At 38.1% G+C, this 26,566-nt stretch overlaps 1 protein-coding gene across 1 annotated transcript in view; it reads right to left on the bottom strand.

The window, feature by feature from the left end:
- The window catches only part of anapc1 (anaphase promoting complex subunit 1), a 61,985-nt gene extending 36,724 nt beyond the window's left edge, over positions 1-25,261 (bottom strand). Inside the window, 22 exon segments of the mRNA XM_034152412.1 lie at positions 2,152-2,321; positions 2,764-2,850; positions 5,052-5,126; positions 5,852-5,983; positions 8,019-8,074; positions 11,406-11,466; positions 14,175-14,318; positions 15,019-15,156; positions 16,119-16,184; positions 18,516-18,606; positions 19,231-19,326; positions 20,420-20,638; positions 21,021-21,152; positions 21,391-21,545; positions 21,627-21,772; positions 21,945-22,018; positions 22,169-22,245; positions 22,602-22,699; positions 22,826-22,868; positions 23,178-23,342; positions 23,885-24,124; positions 25,090-25,261. Coding sequence (XP_034008303.1) covers positions 2,152-2,321; positions 2,764-2,850; positions 5,052-5,126; positions 5,852-5,983; positions 8,019-8,074; positions 11,406-11,466; positions 14,175-14,318; positions 15,019-15,156; positions 16,119-16,184; positions 18,516-18,606; positions 19,231-19,326; positions 20,420-20,638; positions 21,021-21,152; positions 21,391-21,545; positions 21,627-21,772; positions 21,945-22,018; positions 22,169-22,245; positions 22,602-22,699; positions 22,826-22,868; positions 23,178-23,342; positions 23,885-24,100 — 2,441 coding nt within the window. The 5' untranslated portion in view covers positions 24,101-24,124; positions 25,090-25,261.
- Positions 25,262-26,566: the final 1,305 nt, after the last annotated feature.

Raw genomic sequence — 26,566 nt, 5'->3', positions numbered from 1 at the left:
AATAGTTTTTAATCCTGACTCCCACACAATTTCAGTTCTGTGTGTGTGCGAGTGTGTGTGTGTGTGTGTGATACAATGGGAAATAGTTTGTAAAAGGTGTTGAAGTATTCACGTGCAGGCCTGTGAAAGTAATGATTAATATAAGTCTTTTATCCCTTCTGCTTTTAGTCTTCTTGATTCCTATTTTTCCCTTTGCATTTGTATGGCCTAATAGCTGTATGTATGTTTTTTTGAGGTATTTATAGTAATTTATTGATGTATTTATGACAAATGTCCCATATACTTTAGGCCTGCAGCCTTTGATTGTTATTTTTGACATGGATTACAGGAGTTAATATATTTATATTGAATTTAATGTAACCATTAATTGAACACCATTATCAAACTATATTTTCATGATAATACAATTATTGTATAAATAATTATGCAAATTCTTACCGAAAACGTTGCTACTGTATGAAAATAAATATAAATCTACTATTTATTTATATATTTTGAATCTCATATTGAAAGCACAGAAATTAAATGAATGAAAATATATTGTATGCTGTGTAATATTAAAGGTCCCATGTCATGCTTTTCTGGCTATTACCCGTCCCCTTGTGTGTTATGAAGGTTTGTATGCATGTAAACGGTCTGCAAAGTCACTAACCCTCAAAGTACACCCTGTAGCGAGTAAAGCTCTAACACAGAAAAGACCTGTCTATGCTGCCCCAGAACGCCTCGTTGGAGATTTTTTATTTTCTTCCGGGAAAGAAAATAAAAAAGGACTCAAACCAATTTAAAACCAAATTCTTGCAGATAATTGATAAGGATTTAAAAGAAATATGATCACTCCCCAAAAATACCTATTAAAACAATATGGATCATAATTGTAGCCTTAACCGGTTGTCCTGATAACAGCAAGAGTGTAAAAAAGTGCACCATACTTCAAAACTGCCCACACACTTCCCAACAAAGGCCAATTACTCTGAAGAGCGCTTCACTCTCCCACTCCACCTATCCTGTTATTGTCATTGTCACCAGCCACAGCGGTCACTCGACAACCTTTTAAAGTTTATTTCTCCGTACGAAAAGCTTTGATTGCACATACGCATTCACTAAAAACAATGCTCTCCTCATGGTGAGAGTTAAACGTGGTTGGGTGAGAAGTAGACCAGGTTTAGATTGTTGTGATACTATTTTGTAACCTTTATGTGTTTTAAAGGTGCCCTATTATACTGTTTTTCATCAATATATTATAGGTCTCAGATATATACAAAACATGTCTCTGAAGTGTTTGGCTCCAAACCCCAAACAGATCATAGCAGCATTACCCATAATCCCCTCTGTTTTCGGCCCTGTTTCAAAAGTGCTGATTCTCTGTCTGTTACTTTAGATGAAAATAAGGAGCCCCTCCCCACGCCCCTCTGAGAGATATTTGGTTACAAAAAACACAATGGTGCTCCAGGAGGAAATTCAGGTGATAAGGTGGGGGGGGGGGGGGGGGGGGGGTTACCTTGGTTGGTGATTGGCTAATGGTTACAAGCCAAAACATCGTTATGACATCATAAAGTGGCCAAAATCTGATCAGCTCATTTTCAGACAGGTTTTTATATAAATGGATCAGGACATAATACATGAACAAGTGGATTTTGCATAATAGGTGACCTTTAAAGCAACAATGTTTAACTGTTTTCACACTCATTAAAGTCATTGTCAGCATGACTTAAATGCTAATTTCATATGCATAAATATAGGATCAAAACAATCAATCTAAATAACTTTATTTATTCACACACACACACACACACACACACAACACACACACACAAACACACACACACACACACACACACACACACACACACACACACACACACACACACACACACACACACACACACACACACACCACACACACACACACACACACACACACACACACACACCACACACACACACACACACACACACACACACACACACACACACACACACACACACACAACACACTACACACACACACACACACACACACACACACACACACACACACACACACACACACACACACACACACACACACCACACACACACACACACACACACACACACACACACACACACACACACACACACACACACACACACACACACACACACACCAACCTCGCCAGCTGTTGCAGCAGACAGACCAGCGATGAGGCTCTCGCTCTCTGCAGCTCGTCCAGCTGCAGCTCCTGGTAGAGCAGATGGAGAACGTAGAAAAGAGCGGGAATGTGAGGGAAGAGAGGAGCCGAACTGTCCAACTTCAGAGAGGGAATGGGGGTAGAGGACATCTAGGACATGGATAGCAGGAGAGGAAAGGGAGAAAACATTTAAATAGTCAGTACGAGGCAAAAACTGGTGTACATAGACGTTAAATAAGATAAGTTTGTGCACAGATGGAAGGCTGACAGGCAGGTAGGCCATCCAGTTATTTTAGCCGGGCCGGCTCAAATGATTGGTCGTACTTTTTACAGTACTACTGTACGGCTTCCACAGATGACATTTTTTAATGGATTTTTTGTCAAAGCACTTAAGATATTCATTGCTATCGGGATGTTAAGAGCATTCCATGGAATATAACAAAAAGTGTATCTCGAGCCGGTTTCTCAAACTTACCTACCCCACCTTTAATGTTCTCCTCTCTATTTATCTTTATTCTGATATTGTGACAATATTTCCTTTCATTAAAAAAAAGACAGTGCTCCTGAAATTGCTTAAGAGCCGGTTACTCACATTTTCTGTAGTGAGAGCATTGTTGGAGCAGATAGGTTGGGAATTAATCTGCCGGTGGTAGTGAGACCCTAACAGGTAGTCCAGGTCCTACAGAGAGAAGAGATTAAATGCAGATTAAAGCAGGGTTCTCTGACAGGACAGGGTTTAGGGTTTAGGGCAGGGCTATTCAATTAGTTTGGAATGGGGGCCGGTTGATGAAAATGATCCAAAGCAAGGGGCCGGGAAAAAGATGGCTTGAAATATGAGCAATCATATTTAAGAGCTTCAGATACAGTAAATACTACAACAGCATAGTGGAGTGCATATATTGTGTTTAATTAAACCAAACAACATAGCCCCAAGGCCTTTATAGATCTAAATGGCAAGTTCAGAACTCAGTAGGCCTACATGTGAAGCTAATTTAACCATCAACATCATTTCATTTGATTTAATTTAGGTGAAATGATCTAATCATTCACGCAGAGATGGAATAAATGACAGGAGTTGTCACTACAGTAGCTAGTAGGTGGGTTCGAAACCCGAGCCCGCCGAAGTTTTCAGGCAATGTCTTCCCCTCTATCTCTCAATTTAACACCCTCTCTGGAATAAAGGCACTCTGGCCCAAAAAACGAATTGAATAGCCCTGGTAAAGGGTATATCAGAGTCCTGCACTGGCTTCAATATCCTGCAAAACAGTAGTGTATAGGGAGAATTCACAGTACAGTCATGACCATGGCAGAAATGAATCTAATGTGGTGGGTGGGGGAGCAGAACAAAATATGTCTGTTTGTAAATGATTGTGCAGTATTTTTTAAATCTAAGCCTGGAACTGATTGCAGAATGTGTTTGCCTTTCAGGATATTGATCGAGCGGAGCCAGAGAAAGAGGCTTTTCCTCGTTTCCTAGATTTTTTATTCAATAAGAGAAAACCCAGATTAAATAGGTGTTGAATCGAAGCACTTTAAAGTGGTTGTTGGTTTAGCCTGTGTGTTTATTTACAGGTCATGTCAGGGGACTTATAATAATGTTGGGGTGGGGTCTGTCCGAATTTGACTTGGAGATCATTGCAGGTAACATGCACAGCTTTGAGGGCGCAGGTTTGCAACACTTGACATGTCCGTGTAAAAATGTGCTCCAAGACATAATGGATTTGTGACTATCTGATGGATAAAAAGACAGCATGTGTTGTGAGAACTATCATTTTAACATTCAGATTGCTTATACATACATTATATGTGAAATTTATGTCTATTCTGTGTATTACTTGTGGCTGCAAAACCATCATAACATCCGTGAAAAGTCATAGGCAGGGTCAACAGGATGCTTCAGTTTAATTTGGCTCATTCAGTTCCTCAGGTCAAACAAATACGCACACACAAACATACATACACTCAACCAGGCACACACAAATACCCTTACAAACACACATACAAAAGTACAGAGCACAGCCTAAGCCTCCAGCTGATTGACATTTGACAGTCATGCTTTGCTCCGATGAACCCACATAAACACAGACCACTTAACAACCCTCCACCTTTAATCTGGTGTGTGTGTGTGTGTGTGTGTGTGTGTGTGTGTGTGTGTGTGTGTGTGTGTGTGTGTGTGTGTGTGTGTGTGTGTGTGTGTGTGTGTGTGTGTGTGTGTGTGTGTGTGTCAGAGACTACAGGTTATTTTTTTTCCAATTATGTGTCATTTATTCTTAGACGCACATTGAAAGGGTCTCCTGGGTGAATAAGGTTTTTCTGGAGCGCTGGGCTTTCCCTTTGTCAAACACAGTTAAAGTGAAATATTTGGGTGGGTTCCCTCCAATGTTACATTTCCAAAGCAAACAGACTTCTCTGCCTGGGTTTTCCCATGAAAAAGGCTCCATTATTTCAGTCTACGAACAAATTGTATATATTTTTTTTATCTTAACTTTATTAAATGTTTTCATGTCCTCTTCCTACATTCGGAAACCGCTACAACCACAAAATGTATTCAAACACTATTATTTCTTCAAGCTACGATAACAAAAATATTTCCAGGATGTTCTAAAGACAAACTAATTTTGTAACACTATTGCACCACTACTGGATTATTATTCTATCAAGCATCTACATATAGTAGTTAAGATAATGAATTATCACATTAAAATAACAATTCTTGATTGGTCTGAAAATCAGTTTTAAAGTTGATTTCCTTTAAAGTTTAAGACATATAAGGAAGAATTAACCTTTGCTTACAGTGTAATAACATTCAGACATTACAGAGATAGTGCTTTGCGTTAACTGTGCCCCAAACATCACAACAGGTCACACTTTGTCACACACCTCTTCAGAGCCTCCATCAGAGGGACGTGCCTTCTTAGCAGCAATCACCGGAGAGAGAGGCACTTCAAAATGCAGCTGTGGAGAGAGGGGGGGGGGGCAGAGAGCAAGGTCAAAACATGCGAATGAGTGTTTGAAGTTCAAATAAGAAACTAATAAGAATTTCTGTGGAAAAACCACATTTGTTTCTTTTACACACCCAAAATCAGTAGTAAACAAACAAACACTCAACAACCATGCTGGAGACCTTGTAAACATCTGGAACCTCACCATACACATGTGTTTTGGAGCTGCAGTAAAATGCAACCTTTCTGGGACTGTGTACACTCTGTTCTATGCAAGGTATTAGGCTATAGAATCCCTCAAACCTGTCTGGTATTATATCTGGGACATATGGAAGGATCTGTACATGTCGGAGATCAATACCTGATCAAGATCCTCCTAGCTGCTGGAAAGAAGGCTATCACTAAGAACTGGCTAAAGGCGGAAACACCAAGCTACAGACAATGGGTTAATATTATTGGTGATATTCTAATAATGGAGAAAATCACATACAAGTTGAAAGTAATGGAAGACACATTTCTTATGGGCTGGGAAAAATGGTTAGGGTACATATCAACAAAGGAGTCATAAAAAAAGCAAGCATTATTTGATTACTATGTAGATCGTCTCCATACAGGCACTGTTCTCTCTGAAATGTAATATTTGTTTGTATGTAATTTTACCTTGTGAAGAAAACAATAAAAGAAAGCTACAAAAATAAAAGCAGAAATGAATAGAAAACCCTTCTCCAGCGGACTCACGTTTCGTGTCCACGCCAGGCGCTCAGTGTTGTAGCCCATCAGCGTCATGAAGCAGGTGACAAACAGGTTCCACTCTGCGTGAGCACTCGGACCCCCGGGCGCGTTGTAGATGTTATACCACTTCACCAAAACCTGAAAAAAAATACAGGAATTTAGAATCAGAATCAGAATCCCTTTATTAGTCCCACAGAGGGGGAATGTACTTTGTTCCAGCAGAAAAGAGCTCAATGTTACCTAAGATCAGTGTTGGGTGTAACGCACTACAAAAGTAACAGAGTTACAGTAATGTAACGCATTACTAATGAAATGTGGGTAATATACTACCCGTTACAATTATCAGTTACAACTCATTTTAACCCGAAATTAAATGTTGTTTTGTTTTTTAAGAATTTACCAACATTGCGAGACATTCCTACACCAGAGATAGGTAGATTAGTAAGCCTGGTGTTTACCCTTCTGGCTGATCAAGGTCCCTCCGCTTCGCGCCGGGTTCCCTGATCAGCCTGTCGGGTGTTCTTTTCCCCATAATGACCGCCTCGCTGCACATTATCCCGTTTATTACACGGCCATATACTAAACAAACTACAGAGCCCATTCCGTGTTCCTGTTATTGTTTACTTCCTCTCTGCCTTCTTCTGGTGATTTATCTGACGTCCAGCGCTCCGTCTTTTAACCTCTTTTCCTTTCTCTTTCTTGATCTTCCTTAGCAACCTTCATTATAGTCCTTGACAGTGGTCTGTACTACTGTATTAACAACGTGTCACATGTTAAGAATTTACAATCAGAATCGAGTATTCAACTAAGTCGTGTAATAAAAGTTGTAAGTAGCCTTAATGGCCTACACCAGGGCTTCTCAAACTTCGGACCGAACTACAAATCAATCCGGACCGAACCCTGTGTCCCATTATAAAAGATAAAAATTATACAAAATAAAAAAATAAAAACTTCCTGATTCTGATGTAAATGAATGTATATTTTCTTGTGTCTGACGCCTTGTGAAAATGAACGTGCATATATATTTACTTGTGTGCGCGAGCGTGACACGCATTGCAGACCGCAAGTTAACCGCAAATTTACCTTGACTTTCTAATGCTTCTAATGCCTTTTTTGCCGAGGTTCAAGGCATTGACTACAGACAAACAAACAGTGCCATTTCTCCCACTAGTTCAAGCCACCATACTGTATGTATGTATTGAATTTGTGTGTGTATACAGGGGTGCCGTTTGCCGACAGGCAAGGCAGGCAAGTGCTTGGAGCAGAAGGGGGCCCCCAAAGAAGGTAGATTAAGAAGGTCCACAGCAACAACAACATGAAACACCCTTTAATTTACTGCAACGACATGTCGGGAAACCCCCTCAAGGGGGCCCCATGCATAGCGCGCCGTAAGAAACTGCTTCTTAATTTCAGTTTCGTTTCTCCGCTCCGGGGGGGGGGGAACTTTACTGGCATTGATCCGGACCAGTGACCTTGTATACAATTCACAAGTGGACCTTTAATTAAAAAGTTTGAGTACCCCTGGCCTAAACAGTTGTTATGCTATACCACATCGCCCTTCACTGGATGTATAATGAGCTGCACTAAACTACATTTTAGCATTTAACATAACTAGCCATTCTTTTGAGGTTATTTTGGTAAAGTAACTGAAAAGTAATATAAAAGTAGTGTAACTCATTTCAGAGACAGTAATATTGTAATGTAACTTATTACTTAAAAAAAGACAGTAATAAGTCATATGTACTGTATTACATTTTGGAAGTAACTTGCCCAACACTGCCCAAGAAGTATGCATAAAAGAGTATTAAAGATAAAAATGTATCAACTAAACCTACTTTAAATTAAATGAAATTGTATAAATTATAACTATATTATTGCAGCAAAGTAAGATTTATTATATCTCAAATAATTAAATAACCATGCAATGTCCAACCAAAGTAATAATGTAGGCTCTGCATGACATTTGATGGCAGACAGATAATCTGATTACACTATCTTTGGTTCTCTTAATGTTGAGTCTCTGCACACGGTAACATATTCCATGAGTAAATGTTTTCAGGCTTTATTGACCAATACATAATGTCATGCCAGTATTGTCTCTAATGTATTATCCTCGTGACCTAATGCGGTTCCTTTTCTCTGTGTTTTATCATAATTAATCAAATCCACCAACCTTCATGGCAGCTTCCTTGGGCAGGATGAAACGAATGGCCTGCAGGCATTTCCTCACTGAAATAAATCAGAGGGGAAAAGGGACAGAAAAGGAAAACATTGAGAAATAAAAGAGCAAGTTTGTTTTAAAACAAAGTCCAAAGTTATCATATTGTTATTTAAAGTGGACCTATCATGCTTTATTTGAAAAATATATTGTAGGGCCTTACCTATATAAAACATGTCTGTGAAGTTTTTTTTTCAAAATACCAAACAGATCCCCCATTGTAGCCATGCCTCATACTGCTCAAACCCCTCTTTTGAAGCCCTGTTAGAGAAACGCAGATTTTGGGTCCTTAGCTTGAAAAAAATAAATAAGAGGAGGCGGAGCTAATGCCTGATCAGAATTCTACCGGAGATAGAAGTTAAATTCGGTTGTGATATTTCGCCATTCCTGTTTAAACCACGTCAAGGATTATTTCTGAAACAGTATGGAGCTCAAATGCTTTTTCTCTTGCAGGTTTATCACAAGGTGAGTTCTTTTTTTATTTCCTGCTTTTTAAAACACATGTGCTCTCTAGGACAGGTTAGCTCTGAGTGTTAGCGAGGCTTGCTAATGTAAACAAAGACGTCCAAAACACGTCAGGCATTGTTTCTGATAGCAACTTTCTGTGGGTCCGCCGCCGATTTGACGTCAGATCGGATGGAATCTGTATCCGCTCGTTGTACACCCGTTTTTAAAAGATTTGGGTACGGAGGAAAAGAGAGAGGGTTTTATTTTCTGACGCTGCGTGAGTTCCCCGACGCACCGGGGACACATATTTATGTATAAAAGACATCAGAAAGTGCATTTTGCATGATAGGTCCCCTTTAAATAAAATGATAATGTAGTACCCTGTGGTCTGGGGGTCAGACACTTTTTTTGGGTACAAAATTATTCATATGAAAGTCTGATAATTCAAAGTGTTTTCAAGTTCAAGGTTCTTTATTGTCAATCTGACATAGCTACAGAGTAATTATGCAGTTGAAAATCTTATGTCACAGGCTTCTCCAACAATGCAACATAATAACATAACATAATAACAATAAGAGCATGAGCAATACAAAAATAATAATAGTTATAAAAATGAAATAAAGTTATGATGTGGAATAGTGCAGTATGAGTCTATATACAAGTTATTGGAATGATATATATATATATTAGGTATTAGATACATACTACTGAGTAGCAGTTGAATGTTTGATGTTGTTTCAACAGTCTGTTTTAGTCTGAACTAAAGGTGAATGGGGAGGCGTGTGGCGCAGTGGAATAGTGCGTCGGTGTGTGGAACAGGTTCAAACCCCACTGCAGTCAGCATGTCATTGTGTCCCTGAGACACTTCACCCCAAATTACTATTGTGGGGATTGTCCACAGTATTGAGTATGTAAGTCGCTTTGGATAAAAGCGTCTAACAAGTGACATGTAATGTAATTCAGATCCTAAGAGTTTCCTATGCTCGTGTTTCTATATCTTCACATAATGTCTGTTATCTGTAATGATACTTCATGAATAAAAACACAACTTTCATGGCTATTTCTTCAGTCCAGTCTTAAAGTGGAAATCTAAGATACTGGTTTGAGAAAGTGTTAAAGTACTTTTCAACAAATCTGACTTTTCGAAACCAAGTTTTCTTTTATTTAACTTTTTTTCTTCTGATGATCCAATTGGCCTTTACTTCCTAACATCAGAAAACAAAAAAGGAAATTAAAAAAGAACCACCAATACAACAGTAATTAGTGTTACAGTGTCTCCTTACAACTCTGACCAATCAGATTCCTAATCAGCGTCACCAGGCTTTATTAATTGGACTTCCAGAGTGGGAAAGGTCAGGGAAGAGGTGGATAAATGCCATTTCATTAGCGGGAGAAAGCCTTGCCTGCAGGATCGATTACTAAATGATGGAGAAAAAACTCAAAAACAGAGAGGTAGAAGCAGGAGGCAGATAGGATTATACGTACACACCTTAGTGATGATGAAGGCTTTAAATAAAAAGACAAGCTTTAATAAACGCTGGAGGAGATAGAGAAGCTTGAAGGTCATGGTTGGAGCAGACATTAAGATCTGCCCGAGGAGCCATTAGCCAACTAAATCAAATAAAAGATACAGTGATAGACCTTTGCATGAATTGAAAAAATTCATTATTCCAGAGTACTTAGATAGATTTTGTAAAGAAAATATAAAAGCAGATTGAAAAAGAGATGCAGAGGCAAGCCTTTCAGTAAGAATTTAAATGAATTGACATTTCTACCAGAGCAATTAACTGGTCAAAATGTTACATACAAAAAAAACTAAATCGTACACATTTGACTGGAAAATACTAAAGTTGTGTTTTAAATTAAATATGGAACACAAAATAAATAGAAAGCTGTACTTTACTGAAATTAAATGATCCAACCGGACCTTGGTTAATGAAGAGATTTAGATTGTGTTTGATGGGGATCGACAAATACCTTTTGAAGTACTTCAGATGGTATTTTCAGAAGGCGTCGACAAAATCACGCTTTAAAACAGTTTAATATTGTTTACTATAACTTAAAAAATGTATACTTTAATATACATGTTGTCTAAAGTCAGATTGAACTAAAGAGAAAGGTGTATATTTTATTGACCCGAGGATCGATACACTAATTAACTGAGGTTCCCACACGAGGAATGTCCCATGTGAAAATGTATTTTAGGTTATCTACGCACATTAGACTTCTACGCTAATTCCCCCAGTGGATAACTATTCTTCAAGGGTTCATTTTAACTTTGTTTAGTAAGGCAAAGCTCCAAAGGCAATTAAAACACATCCAAGTTCATGTAGTGAAGTGAATATTTCTATATATATATAGTACACTAAATACTAACATGTGTGCCAAAGATAACGAGGAAGAAAAATAAATAAAAAGAAAGAAACAAGAAAAACGTTTTTCATGGATTTAATTACTTAATCGTTATTTAATATTCAGTGTGTGTGTGTGTGTGTGTGTGTGTGTGTGTGTGTGTGTGTCTCGTAATGGCATCCTCAACACATAAGTATTATACGTCACCGTGCAATAACGTACGGCAGCTCTCAAACCTAATTTCCAGGACCTAACTGCTCTGACTCAGCTCTGTGTGTGTGTGTGTGTGTGTGTGTGTGTGTGTGTGTGTGTGTGTGTGTGTCAGCATTACTGACCAACAACAATACACATTCTTAAATTAATTTTAATTTAATTTAAATTAATAATATGTACAAACAGAATGTTTTTTTTTTTCAGTCTTACAGGATTGTGTACAACAGAATGCAGAATGTGTGCGCTGGTGTGTGTGTGTGTGTGTGTGTGTGTGTGTGTGTGTGTGTGTATGTGTGCGTGTGCGTGTGCGTGTGCGTGTGCGTGTCTCACCGAGCTCTGAGGTAGCGATCTCTGGGATGGAGATCCTCAGCATTGTGCCACTGCTTAGTTCCTAGAGAAAGAGACATTTAAAAAACGTTCAGTTAAATTTAATATGTACATTTCGCATACTACTTTACATTCTACACGTTTACAAATGTACACTTGTCATAGCAGGAAAAGCACAGCGTTCACAATGACTCTGTTACTACCAAATAAGTCATTACAGTGAGACAGCATGCACAAGACCTCAGACCATCATTAAAAATGGACTAAATGGACTAAAAGGACTAAAATGGACTAAAAGGACTAAAATGGACTGTAATGCTTTATCCAGTCTTTACGACTCCTCAAAGCGCTGTACATATACAAGTCATCATTCACCCATTCGTCCACATTTCCTAATACCTAAACATATTCCTGTTGTGCTTCTTTAAATAAATCACCATAATTGTCCATGATCTAGAAAAACAAACTGAATAATATTTTTTTTGCAGTAAATTTGTAAAAATTCCAAATGTTGACATTATCAAAGTAGAAGTTTTAAATTATTTTTGAATAGGTGTACTATTGAGGAAACACACATCTTGTTACTTTAACGTCACATTTTCTCCAGCAGGGTTGTCCTGTCCTTTTCATCTCAGTTTAGAAAGAAACCCAGATGAGAGAATTAACCATCGACCTGACAGCATACTGAGAGCAGCGGGTGCTTAGAAAACTCCAGCGAGCTGCATTAACAAACATTAGCCTTCAGATTGACACATCAAGAGGTCAAAGGAGGAAATCAATGAACCGAAACAATATGTCAAAAACGCAGCAGCATGCAAAGGCTGTTCTGCACAGGGTGGTTTGTTTTGAAGTGAGTGTGAGAGAGACAGCGTTGTTGTTGTTGTTGTTGTATTCTGTAAAGTCTGTGGGCTAAACAGGCTGTCTATACCAAGTCTGACAGGACTGAGCCAGGAGGCAGGAACACACACACATCAACAACTCTCATTCACAAATACCAATTGACCTGAACCTCACACGAAAGACTGAAAGGAAATAAAGCCTTGAGGAAAACTGTCCCATGGTTGTTTTCTTTGAGTGAGCTTGAAAGCAACTATTTGTATACAACCAACTTGTATATACAACTTACAGTGACAGAAGTTACCATTTTGAATGAACCATAGCTATAGAGTATGTCTATTTTTATATTTTCTGCAGTATGTACCAAAACACCAGCTTCTCAGAGTCAAACTACATTAGTCAAAGTCAAAGTCAACTTTAATCAAAAAATGTCTGTGTGTTTGTACAGACAGAAAGACCGAAATAACGTTTCCAACAATCCTGAATACAAAATACAATAATACAAATATACAAATATGTATAAATATGTTTATAAAACGGACAAGTCAAATCAAGCAATCTGATTGGTTCTTAGTCCGTTACGAAACTAACTAACTAACAAAGCTTAAGATGGAAACATTTAAGGTTAACTTCGCTTCGCGTCGGGCCGAACCACGCCCCTTAACTGTGATATAATGACCATATACCACGGCCTGTCGTAAGCTATTGCTTAAATAACCTCTATATATACACATTTACACATATTCACACATTAAGATAAAACACAAAATACATTAAAGTTATTAATTCATTCAACCTTGTAAGTTGGAAACTCCCAGCCTTCAGGAACAGTGAGGGTTTAAATGCAGCCATTTAAACCCTTTAAAAATGGTTCATTAAAAGCAAGCCCTATATTGTGTCATAAAGAAATTGTAAGACACAAACAAAAATAATCACAGCCCAGCAGGAGTCCATTTGTCTACATGTATGTGTACTTAAGGTAGGGTTCATGATGTTTAAAATATTTTCTTTAGTTTGAGTTGTTGTAGATTACCACTCTATTAAAAGGTAGCGTTCATGGTGTTTAAAGTCATTTTTTTAGTCCCTCTGTTAACCCTTGTGTTTTGTTCAAAAGCTGTTGCCGTTTATGGTCTTCGCGGGACAATTTTGACCCATGATTTATCTCAGTCCAAAACACACAAAATAATGACTATCATCCAATATTGTTTTAACTACATCATAACTAACTTATTATGCATTCATAACCGTACAAACAAGACCTTCAGACTTGGCTAAAATAGTCAAAATCAGTTTTGTAGTGTTTATAATATAGCTGTTGTGGAGGATATCATGAAGCCTTGTTCCATAAAAAAAACTAGAGCATAGTTATTATATAATTTTAACTTGAAACGGGTCACGGGAGACCCGAACACAACATAAGGGCAGAGATGGGGTCGTTACTAAAAAAAAAGAATTACTTAAAAAGTAATATATTACATATTATTACAGTTTGCACCTCACCGTCACATTCCTGTCCTTTCTTCGGACGAACTCAAAATAATGGGCATACCTCCACCCCTCAAAAGTTATCGCTGTTGACTCAGTCATGTTTATGCACTGTATGTGGACGCGCAAGTAGCGCAAATGTTACGTAAATATAAACCTGCGGCGGAAATCCCTCTTGTCTGTCAAAGGGAGAATCTAGTCATTCTTTATGCTAGTAGGCTAACTGTAGTGTGATTACTGATTTTATAAAAGTAACGAATTAACGAAGTAACGCGTGTCGGGCAATGTTAGTAACTGTAGTGTGATTACTGAATTATAAAAGTAACGCGTTACATTACTCCGTTACAGACAAAAGTAATATTATTACACCCAACTCTGCATAAGGGTTAAGGGAAAATGTGATCTTGAACACTATAATGGTGTCCAAATGAATTATATACACAAACTCACCAAAGTGACCCGGTTGCAGACGGGGTCCCGCAGCGCATGGATGTAGGGCGTGGTATGTTGGAAATTGTAATCATCCAAAAATGAACCTTCGTGGTGTTTAATGTTTGGACCCCTCAGCTCAGACACTGGTGACGGCATGATGCCCTGAAAACAAATGAACAGGTGAAGAAGAAGTAGAGAGAAAAAGGGAAACAGAAGGAAATAACAGAAGGAATAGATCATAAACAAAAAGGACATTGGTGTAGCAATACAGTTTGTACGGTATAATTTGTTTTGATATTATCTTTGAATATTTCAAGCAGAAAAATTGAATAATTATATAACAGGAAACCAAATCAGGCCACCATGATGACTGTGACAGATTGCCTTGCTCTGTGGAAATTGTTTATGAGAAGGTACAAGATTGAATTGCAATTAAGTATGTTACCTATAAAACTGAAATATTACAAAAAGAATCAAATCATTTAAGCTATCAAGACTTAAAGATCACTTGAAATGAGTAATTGCTGTTCTATTGAAAAGATAACGTATATTTTGAAAAGGAAAAATGAAACTTTGATAGGGTTTGGGGCCCGTTTACTCAACTGTTAGGGAATGTTAATGTGTCAAACACGCTAAGGAATAACAATGGGAATCCATGAGAGCCATCTGGTTGATAGGACAAGTAAAGTACAATTGTATTTGTTTTGAAATGATGTCCTGTCTTGTCTTTGCCTCTGTTTTTCAAATGTTTTATGTAAGTTTGTGTAAGGTACGGCGTGTGTCTTGTAACTATGTTGTTTAAAAAAATTAAAAATGAATAAACAGATAGTTTAAAGATCATTTTGTTTACAAGACATAGTACCTCATCCAGTCTTTGGAGGTGCCTGCTACCAGCGTTAGTCGGCGTGCTAACGTTCTCCATCGCTGAGCTGAAGTGAGACACGTGGTTGGTCAGGCTGAAGGTGGGCGACAGGAGGCCGGGGACGAACACCTTACTGACCTAAAGGACAGCAACACAGGAAGGTCATATATTTAATACACATTCATTCACTTCAATAAGCAGAAATGTCCTTTAATTTTGTATCTAAAGTATGTTAAACCTAGGGCTGCTCAATTAATCGTATTTTAATCGCAATTACGATTATGGCTTGCAACGATTACGAAAACAACGTAATCGAAATAAAACGATTATTTTTTTATTATTATTATTATTAATTTCTTTTTTTTATTAAAAAAATGTTTTATTGGTTTTTCAGTTGAATTATACTTGGTAATCACATGTTAAAAACATACTGTTAAAAAAGAATTGTCCAATAAATTGATGTTTTCAAAGTAAATGGATAATCATTTTTAATAATCGTGATATCAATTATTGACCCAAATAATCGAGATTATGATTTTTGCCATAATCGAGCAGCCCTAGTTAAACCTGCTGTGTATTTAACTGTTATTAATAATAATAATACACTTTATTTGTATAGGCAAGGCAAGGCAAGTTTATTTATATAGCACATTTCAACACAAGGCAATTCAAAGTGCTTTACAAAAATGAAAGACATTAAGAAAATGGCATTTAAAAACAGTCATTAAAAAGCAAAGATAATCAAATAAACATTAAAAGAAAAAATACATGGATCAAAGTATAGCACCTTTCATGCACAAAGCAGCCCAAAGTGCTTTACAGAAAACATAACAACAATATTAAAATAAATACAGAACAAGATAAAACATCCACAGCGATCCTAATAAAATTCCCTTGAATTAAAGCTGACAAGAAATAAAAATAAGTTAAAATAAAATAAAAAATGTAAAATAAAAGAAAAACAGAAAAGAAAAACAGTAAAACATGGACATTGAAACTAGTGAGAATTGAAAGTTAACCCAAATTAAAAGCCATATTAAAAAGATAGTTTTTTTTTCCTTTTAAACATGATGTCGTGTCTGTGTTTTGATATTTCTCACCCTGGTGATTCCTGTGTAGAGAACCAGACTGCCACAGGCCTCCAGCACCAGCATGGCATCGATATTCTGAGGAGAAAAGATTTTTTGTGTCAAAAATGTTCATTTAAGTCACTTAGGCTACTCAAAGACAAAGTTAAGATATTTAAATGCTTGTTTTGTCTGTCCAGATGTTCAATACCTAAAGATATTTAAAGTGCACCTATCATGCTATTTTTAGGCAATAGCATACGGTAGGTCTCAGATATATAAAAATATATAAAAAACATGATGAAGTGTTTTGCTCAAAATACCAAACAGATCACCCATTCTAGCCATGCCTCATATCCCTCTATTTCACTTTCTGTTTCAAAAGTGCTGATTTGGGGTATAAAGCTTTAAAAATAAAAAAGGAGGGGGCTGAGCTCATGCGGGACCCGGCAGCTACTGTCTAAACTAAATACTGCCGTGATGAAACGCCATATCATGGATTATCAAGGATTATTTCTGAAACAGTATGGAGCTCAAAGGCTTTCTCTCTTGCCGGTTATACCACAAGGTGAGTTCCTTTTTATTTGCTGCTTCTTCACACACATGCTCTCCAGTACAGGTTAGCTCTGAGTGTTAGCGATGCTAATGTATTACGTCCATTACGTCATATCGGACGCAAATCCGTATTGTCATACTTATATTCTGTACAAACTGTGAAGTCCACTGAGAGAAATGTAACATTTGTGATATTGGGCTATATAAATAAACATTGATTGATTGATTGATTGATTGATTGATTGATTGATTGAAATCTGGATCAGCTCCGTTGTAGCCCCGTTTTTAGAGATTTGGGTACGGAGGAAAAGAGAGGGTTTTATTTTCTGACGCTGCGTGAGTTCCCCGACACAGGGGACACATATTTATGTATAAAAGACATCAAAAAGTGCATTTTGCACGATAGGTCCCCTTTAAGTTGACTTTCCTTAAAGAGTAATCAGTAAATAATCACACAGAGAAGCTAGAATCAATCAACCTTTTACATTCACTTTTAAAGAAACACTTATATCATATTACTTAATCAGTAATATGATCAACCAATAATAGAAAATGTAAGTAAGTCAACACATACCACCATATTCATAACAAATGTTTAGCTTTTTCTCAACTGAGAGTGCACTCACTCACTCACTGTTGTGTTTTTAATGCTGCCCTTCACATTGTTACAGTAGCTTATAAAATACTTGATTAGTTATTCAGGAGATTAGAGAGTTAATCTTCTCAGAATTATCGTTTGCCTGTTGCACGTCTTAATTTAGACACATAATGAGACCTAGTATTCATGTTTTGTATTCTTTCCAGTTTATGATCAATACTGTATTTGCAGCACAATACTACCTCAGAAGTAATTATCTAATTAACTTTAAATAAAACTAATGTGCTACAAATAATTTCCAGATAAACTAAAACTGCTCAAATTAATGAAAATGTTAAAAATGTAAGTCCAAAACTAGAAACTAGCTCAAAGCTAAATCTGGCACTGTTACGCTTGACACATTTTAATGTTTTAAGTGTTCATTACTGTGCATTGTCCCTGCCAAATAAACGATTAAAAAAAATTATTTTCAATCACAAAATGTAAAACTAAGATGTCTCTGTTTTTACGCAGCTCACAACTTTATTGATAAATGTATCAAGTGTCGTCATTAACACCGGTTGTATTGATTTCTGGTTTAATTATGCTATTCATTGAAAGCCTTTGAGCTCCATACTGTTTCAGAAATAATCCTTGATAATCCATGATATGGCGTTTCATCACCGCAGTATTTAGTTTAGACAGTAGCTGCCGGGTCCCGCATGAGCTCAGCCCCCTCCTTTTAAAAAAAAAAAAAAAGCTTTATACCCCAAATCAGCACTTTTGAAACAGGAAGTGAAATAGAGGGATATGAGGCATGGCTAGAATGGGTGATCTGTTTGGTATTTTGAGCAAAACACTTCATAGACATGTTTTTTATATATTTGTATATATCTGAGACCTATGCCTAAAAATAGCATGATAGGTGACCTTTAAAGTGTTGCAATGGACTACATTACGAGCTATGTTTTATGTCTCTCCAATCCAATTGAATGCTTACACTAATTTAATTTATACCGCGATGATGAAGACAGCCTAATACTGAATATTACAGCGGAATAGTTGAACTGGACTGCATTTGATTATACATGAGTACCTAATAGAGTGTACACAATGGGTACAATCACATACTTTCCATCTATATCTGTCTTTACTGGGTTTTGTATTATTTATTTGGGAAAAAAATACTTACTTACTGAATTGACCGGTTTTTGTATGGGTATTGCTTTGAGAAAGTATTGCCACTTACATTTTCCTACTCTCTGTAAATATTGTGACGCTCAGATATTGTACTGTACCTGCAGAGGCTCTGCGTCTTTGGCAGGGATCGTCGTGACAGATGTGAAGATCAGCTGAGACGAATTGTTGCTTTCAAAAAACTTCACACATCTGTGGAAAGAATGAAGAAGAGAATAATGTGGAGAGATGGCATTCAGGATATCCAATAGATTTATATTTATTTGCCTGACGTTCTACATAAGAGATCGATATTTATTACTTTTACTGTCATAGTTCCCTTCAGGGCCTAAGATTGAGATCCTTTGAGACTTTTCTTTGTGTGTGTGAGTGAGTGTGAGTGTGAGTGTAACGGCCCGTCCACACAGCGGCGTGCGTTGAAGCTTGCTCAATTTTTTGGAATATGAGGAAATGACCTGCGGTGTGTCTCTCCCAGCATACACGCGGTTCGATTGGCTAGCGCTTGTACTGGCAGATTTGCATAAACGGGATTTGATTGGCTGTCGCTTCCACCGAAGCTTCAAAAGTTGAACATTTCTCAACTTTTGCAGCGAGCCACGCCAGCAAAGCTCCGCTTCGCTTCCCACAATGCAGTTCGGCGAAAAGTGACATCACCCCATTCAAGTGAATGGTGAAGCTTTCAACACACGCCGCTGTGTGGACGGGCCGTGAGTGTGAGTGTGAGTGTGAGTGTGAGTGTGAGTGTGAGTGTGAGTGTGAGTGTGAGTGTGTGTGTGTGTGTGTGTGTGTGTGTGTGTGTGTGTGTGTGTTTAGTACCTGAGCTGCTGGTGAGACTCCACCAGGAAACAGAGGTAGTGGTTCTCACAGAGGTCAGAGGTCAGAAATACTTTAGATGCCTGGCTGCTCATCTCCCTGCAAACACAAACATTAGAAGATATGTGTGAAACAAGATCAGCTACAAAAACAAGAGTTAAACAAACAATATCAAATAAATATATCCCCGCTGTGAGGAGCTCCCAGCTGATAAGTGATTAAGAATTTCTATCTGAACAACTTCGATGGTAAAAATGCTAAAGGACTCTTCAAGATATGATGCTCTTTTTTTCACTGTCATTTATAGGTCAACAAAAATCTTATTTAGAGCGGGAAAAAGGGTTAATTGTGTTTAAATAATTCACTTAAAGGTAGGGTAGGTAAGTTTGAGAAACCGGCTCGAGATACACTTTTTGTTATATTCCATGGAATGCTCTTAACATCCCGATAGCAATGAATATCTTAAGTGCTTTGACAAAAAATCCATAAAAAAAATGTCATCTGTGGAAGCCGTAGTACTGTAAAAAGTACAACCAATCATTTTAGCCGGCCCGGCTAAAATAACTGGATGGCCTACCTGCCTGTCAGCCTTCCATCGGGGCACAAACTTATCTCGTGCCCTCATTGGTCATGTGCGCGTTCGTGTGTGTTGGAGGAGGGGCTCTGTAAGGAAGTGGCAGATTTTCTCCGGTTGTGTATTTTCAAATTCTAGCGATCTCAAGCCGGTTTCTCAAACTTACCTACCCTACCTTTAACCTGGGTGCTACCAAATCAAGAATATAAGGAGTACCCAATTAAAGCTGAACTGAAATTACTGTAAGAAGAAATCCATTATAATCCTTTCTTCAAGAAAATGATGTATCTGACGAAGAACAACAAGGGAACACATCTCTGTTTTTCTGATGAGGATGCCATATATGATAGATGGTAAAAAAAATCTGGTGTTAACTTGTAAGTCCTAAAAGCTATGTATAATAAACATATATACCTCAAATTTGTGTTGCTAAAATAACTAAGAAAAGCTGAAAAAGCTAAGTAGCCTGGTCCTTAACTTGCATGAATAAAAGCCATCACTTAGAAGAACATTTTGAGATTACATTATCATAAAACTCTTCATAATTGTCATTCAATTGAACATGTGTCTGCACAGACATGTCATCAGTTTCTATGAGGGTTCGGTCCTGGTCATCACCTGTAACACCCAGCTGTGACGGTCTCGCTCCACAGCTGCTCGATGCACAGGTCGGGCACGATGGGCTCCATCTCCGGCACCAGCAGCGTCTCGTTGACCGTGCTGTTGGCAGAGGTCAGCAGGCCGTGGTGCCCCCTGGGGGACGGGCTGTGGAAGGACGTGTTGAAACGAGCCGCACCAGAAAAGGATGGAGTCGCCATGCCTGGAGGATGGGCCCGGCTGCCATGAAAGGATGGAGGAGGAGAAAAAGGACATTATCTTGACAACTAGTGGTGTTGAGGAGCATATGTTTTCCTGTATCCTGTTATATACAATCAGGACATGCACAAGATTCTGCCTATTGCAGAAGGCGTTGAAGGAAATTTGTATAGTCGGCAATAGAGTCGATTATTAAAGAAAAAAATGCATCCTTTTAAGATTTGTCTGATGCATATAATGGCATTTCAAAACAATATTCCTATGTCCATACTGACTTACACATTTTGATCTCCTAACAGTTGTGCTAATAAGGCTTGTTTAGCTTTTACATTCAATGTTCTTAAGGCAATTTTTGAATCAGGCCCTTAAGTCTTGTTACGAGCTTCCCCAAAGTCCAACTCACCTGAGGGCAGCCATGTTGGATATACTCGGGGAGTGAACCCGGGAGTGTATCCCTGGTGAAGTCGTCATGATTCTGCTCTGGTGGCTGTGCAGAGCGCTGTAGTGGAGAGGAGAGCTGGTACCAATGGCACAACTAAGAGCAGGAAAATGAAGGATGGAATCAGAGATGGTCTTGGTTGTTGTGCTTATTCTTCATGTTTGTACGTCCCTGTGTGCATTTGAATTAAACCGTTGATTGACGTTGACTGCTAACTTTGCCATGTTTTGTTTTTAAAAACAGATCTTGTCTCTGTGAAACATTCCTAACATGAAAGTTAAATATAAATTGTAGACATAACAAGGCCAGACGTCTCACATATTAAAGCGTATACCTTGTTGCTGTTCCTGGGCCGAGCCCGGTCGCCCCACTGCCTACGGGGGAGTCCAAGCGTGAGATACGGAGGTGAGAGGTCAGTAAGCCCGATGCCATCAGACCCAAAGGAGTGCCAACTGGATCTGCTGTACACCGCAGGACTGAAAATCGCTCCTGATGGAGGTGAGAGGCTCAAGGTTAGACACAGGTAGACTCACTGTGTGATTTTGCAGGTGTGTCTGTGTGATCACTCACATCCTGTGTGACTTTGCGCAGGGCCCAGACAGAGTGTATTCCCTGTACAGTGTCATAGGAGACAACTATAGAGGGCTGGCAGCAGCTGAACACTATCTTCATGGTGGCATCCGATGCATACTGCACACGGGAGCTTTCAAACAGACCTGAAAACCAAAACGTATTTCCACTTGATGAGACACAGACATGGAAGAGCTTCATGCATGAAAGGGAAACTCCGGACAATGTGCAGACCTGATAGTGATTATATGCGAAACAGATTAAGAGAAAGAGAAAGAGAGAGCGAGAGCGGGAGAGGAATGTGTGTTTTTGTCATACCTGTAGGTTTACACACTATTGGTGCAATCTCGTCGAGAGGATGCAGCATGCTGAAGACTGTGGGGAGAGATTCCCTGTAGAGAGAGAAAAAGGGCTCAGTTATTCTGTTACCCTTCAAACCAAGGAGAATGTCTTTAATGTAAACAAATCTGTTCAGGTTTTTGAGATTTGTCAGTGTGACACTTGGATGTGTGTCTGTGTGTGTCAGAGTGTATGGTGTGTACCCGGGGAGTTGTGAGTCTGTCGCTGAGTTTTTTCGTTCTAACAAAAGTCCAAACTTTGTCGCCCAGACATTTGACACCTGGAGGAGAAAGGAGGGGATAGTCAGGGAAGAAATGTGTGCAAACAATTGTAATGTTTGTAAGTAAAAAAGACAACATTAAGCTTTATTTTTACGTACAGAAAAAAATAATACAAAAAGAAAAAACGAAGGAAACATGATTTCCTCCGAGCAGGCCACAAACACTATTTCTGCAACTAACTGGTAAAAATACATCCATGAATCAAATGATATCTTGTTGCTGTGCAACAGACTATTGAGACCGGAACAAACTCATACTCACAGAGACATAACCATTAAACACACATGCGCACACTCACACGTTGAATTATCAGAACATATTTGCAAGTGGACACACACACACACACACACCTCACCTGGAAAGGTAGTGGTGAGATGAAATCCTTCCCAGTTATGGTGTGCACGTTGACACAGCTACTCTGGACGATACAGACTGTCTGCTCCACTTCCTCTTCTGCAAAACAACATCAGGATTGTGAATCTTATTTATTAAAGTCAAATGAACTGCGATTGAATTGAACAGATACATTAAAACAACTATTCTCTTTTGAACAACAAAAGGTTTTGAATGATTAATTACCATCTTTCTTGTTGTGAGGAACAGCAAATGTACACCATAAGGCCTGTAGAGAGAATAAAAATGAGTTTCAATATTTTGCTAACATATATATATATGCATGTATACAAAAAGCCACAATTCTTTCAATCTCATTCACACACTTTTACTTCTCATTGTATTTTGATCAAAATCTTATCTTATCTTAACATCTTATTTGCCATCAACATTTTCCAGTGAGTCACAAAAACTGTTAATGGAATTGGACAAAAGGACAACTTTCCCGACAGAAATAAACAGTCTCTAGGATCTATTTATAAGTAAGATGAAAGGTATCGCTATGAATACTATCTAAAACCAGCTTTCAGTAACCAACCTGCTGCACCGGGCTGTCGACAGTGAAGGCCTTATAGACGTTGGAGGCTTGTGTCCGGCTGCCCTGGCTCCAGACGACCACAGTTCCTGCTGTGTAGAGCTCCTCTTCAAACTCCACATCTTCCTCCCCGATTCCCTTGCAGCCCTTCCTAAGCTGCCAGCATTCCTGCCAATAAAATATATTTATTACATCTACATGACAAGGATGGAATCAAAAACAAATAAAGTTATATATAATATTGTCAGGAGAATACTGAATGTACTCTTCCAATATCAGAGTAGCACATGATAACAAAGGCCCTACGTAGCTGTGTACGTAACAGGATGTATGATTACCTAGAAGAGCATCAGGACTGTTTTAGGCATATGATAGCTATGTTATTAACATGATGATTCAGCCTCTATGGAGAGAGACATATGACAAGCTAATCATTTCTGACGTGGGTCTTAGCTAATCTAAACTAAACATTATACTTTGAACCGGTATTCCTGCATCTTGTGACTGTGTAACTCCCTCTCTTGTATATCAGCATCTGAAGGACACTGGAACTAGTTGTACCAAATGCTCTGTATGTGATGACTACTTCCATTCTTGAGAGGATTAATAAATACATGTATCCTGTTATTGAAGCTCAATCCGGTGACGAGTGATATTTTTCTAACAAATATATACATTTATATGTAAAGAACAATTCCATGCAATCTCACCCTCTCTCTCTCCTGCAGACTGACTTCCTGCAGCGACCCGACCAGGCCGGCGGCGCCATCTGACGACCAGAGCTCGGAGGCAGGCTGGAGCTCTCTGAGCTGCAGGTTGAAGGCGTTTGGATGGTTCCTGCAGTGCTCGCGGCCGAACGGGACAAACGACTGCAATTCCCCTGCTGCGATCATCGTGGCTGTCTCTTCATACACGACTTCCGACATGAGTTCCAGATATCAGCATTATTTCTGGAAAGAATGGATGGAAAGGTAAAAGGAAAATGTTTTACAAATAAGCACCAAGAGAGTTGAGAGCAAATATGGAGTCCTTCTTTTTCAAAGTCATACCTATAGCCAGTGTTATAAAAAGTATTAAAAGTGGCAAAACTGTACTGACTTATTATAATGCTATTCTTCAAAAGGTTTAATAGACAGAGTAAATGATATGAGTGAGTGACAGCTTGATTTTCATTTAGGTAGAAAATCAGATAATTTGAAAGTAAAATAAAACAAAACATGTCCGAACAAAAATAGCTATGAATTCAGAAAATAAAAAGGCAAAAGGCAAACTTAGACAGCAGTTATCTGTTATGGTACCAATGTTTCTGATTGTACTTGAGGTGGTTATGGTGTTTCCAGTCAGTATAAACAAATGCATTTTACTTTATTTAAGAATGAATAACTAAGAATTAATATATTCATCATGTTAACTTTATCATGATGGGCAGATTCAACTATTGGCTTTTTGTGTTGTTTAATTACGTTAGCTGTGGCTTTATTTATTTATTTATTTATTTTCTTCATTGCCATATCAGTATATAAACTAAGATGAAACAGTAAGCTTTATGTAAAGTGAGTCAATACATTTAATTATATTTTAAGTAGACACGGTACAAAAAGACTTACAAATGCTTAATAACAACTTTCAATATGATTTCTCCTGTTCTATTGATTTTGAAAGGCGCTACATTGTAGTAGCTTGCTGTAGGTTCTTAAACCAATATAAACAACAAAATAAAAAACAGTACTTGACAGCCCACTTGCAGTACGTTATGTCAAAAAACGTGTTGACAGCTTTGAGTAAGAAGCTAGCTCCAAAGTACTCTCCGGCATTAGCATGCTAATGCTAAACCCCCATAGAGTGCCATTGTTTTTCTCTATTAGCACGCTAGCTAACGTTAGCTTCAGCTAGCATAGAGTTTTAGCTGCTTTACCTGATAGTACGGAATAGTCTGGCTCTTGTCGTGGAGTCCTTTATGTTTCCTGTGTGTGAGTCTTGCGTCAGCACAACGTCGTGAACGGTGTCAACATAAAAAAAACATGAATCAGGTGCCAAACTCTGGATTTGGCTACCGCAGGTTTTCAAATGAGCGCGGACATCTTTGCTGTCCCAACATCCCCTTCCTCCACGAGTCAGCCAATCAGCAGTGAGGAGGAGGGCAGGGGCGCAGCTGATTGGCTGATTTCCTCAGGGCAGTCTCATCTCATCTACCTTATCCTCTCCTTCCAGGGCTGAGGGATGAGGACCTTTATAAATCCATTAATTGGATAATAAGAGGTAGCTACATTAAGGAACATTTTTATCATTTCACAAATCTTCATATGCAATATCATATTCTTTGCAATATATTGTATATCATATGGTTGGGATTTTGTGACTGTTAAATTAACCTATACATTGTTATTTGTTGTTGCATTGCCCATTTGCTGCTGCAACAAAGCATCATTCCCAGTTGTGGGACTGATAAATGAATATATTTTATTACTTAGGACACGTTCTTAAAAAAAGAAATCTTCCTTTCTGCAGAAGAATTAAGTAGAACACCTCGTAGTCCAATTTCTATTAGATGAGATAAGATAAGGTAATAAGATGACTTTTCGTGTTAATCTATTAGTAATTATCAGAATAAATCACATATTTTAAATTACATTTGAATATATTACACTGAGTAAATGATGTCAAATGATGTGACCCCAGACTCTTATAAGACAATACACATTTCAAACAGTGGATTTACTGGATTTTCAGACTTGATAACATGCTTAAATGTGAAGGATGAATGTTTCATAGAGGATCACTGCCATCTCAATTAAGAATAAATAGGTTGATATGTATATGAGGAAGTGGTGAGTAATTACCAGCAACAGTTTAAAGTCACACTAAGATTATGGATTTTATTTGCATTTTACCTATTTATTAATTTGTTTGCATTTTATTTGTATAATTAGTAGTTATAATTAGTTAGTTGCATGAAAAAAATACACAACGCTTTTTAGGTATTATTGTGAGCACAGTTGTTAATTAGAAGAAATAGCTATATCATATTTCTTTGATTAAATATTTAACCTATGCAACAATGTTCTTTAAAATGTAATCAGGTTATTTCTACTCTACAAAAGGAATATCTGGCGTGAAATAAAGTTGTTGGTGTTGACGAATGACTGACAGACGGCATACTTAACTGTATCAGTAACTCCTTCTGCATCTAACAAATCAAATTCAGCAAAAGGTGGTCATGAAGAATTACACCTGAGTGGAAAATGAGGAGTCTGGGCTGATGGGTGTGATGGATGTCGCACAACAACTCAGTCTGATCTGACCGAGTTAACGCTCCCAGACAATATCAGTGTTACTCCCTGGGTGTTGTGCGTGTGTCAAAGTGAAATAAATAGAGGGGGGTGAGAATGCTT

This window comes from Trematomus bernacchii, unplaced genomic scaffold (genome assembly GCF_902827165.1).
Source record: "Trematomus bernacchii unplaced genomic scaffold, fTreBer1.1, whole genome shotgun sequence".
Classification (NCBI taxonomy): Eukaryota; Metazoa; Chordata; class Actinopteri; order Perciformes; family Nototheniidae; genus Trematomus; species Trematomus bernacchii.
This window is presented reverse-complemented; position numbering and strand designations above follow the sequence as displayed.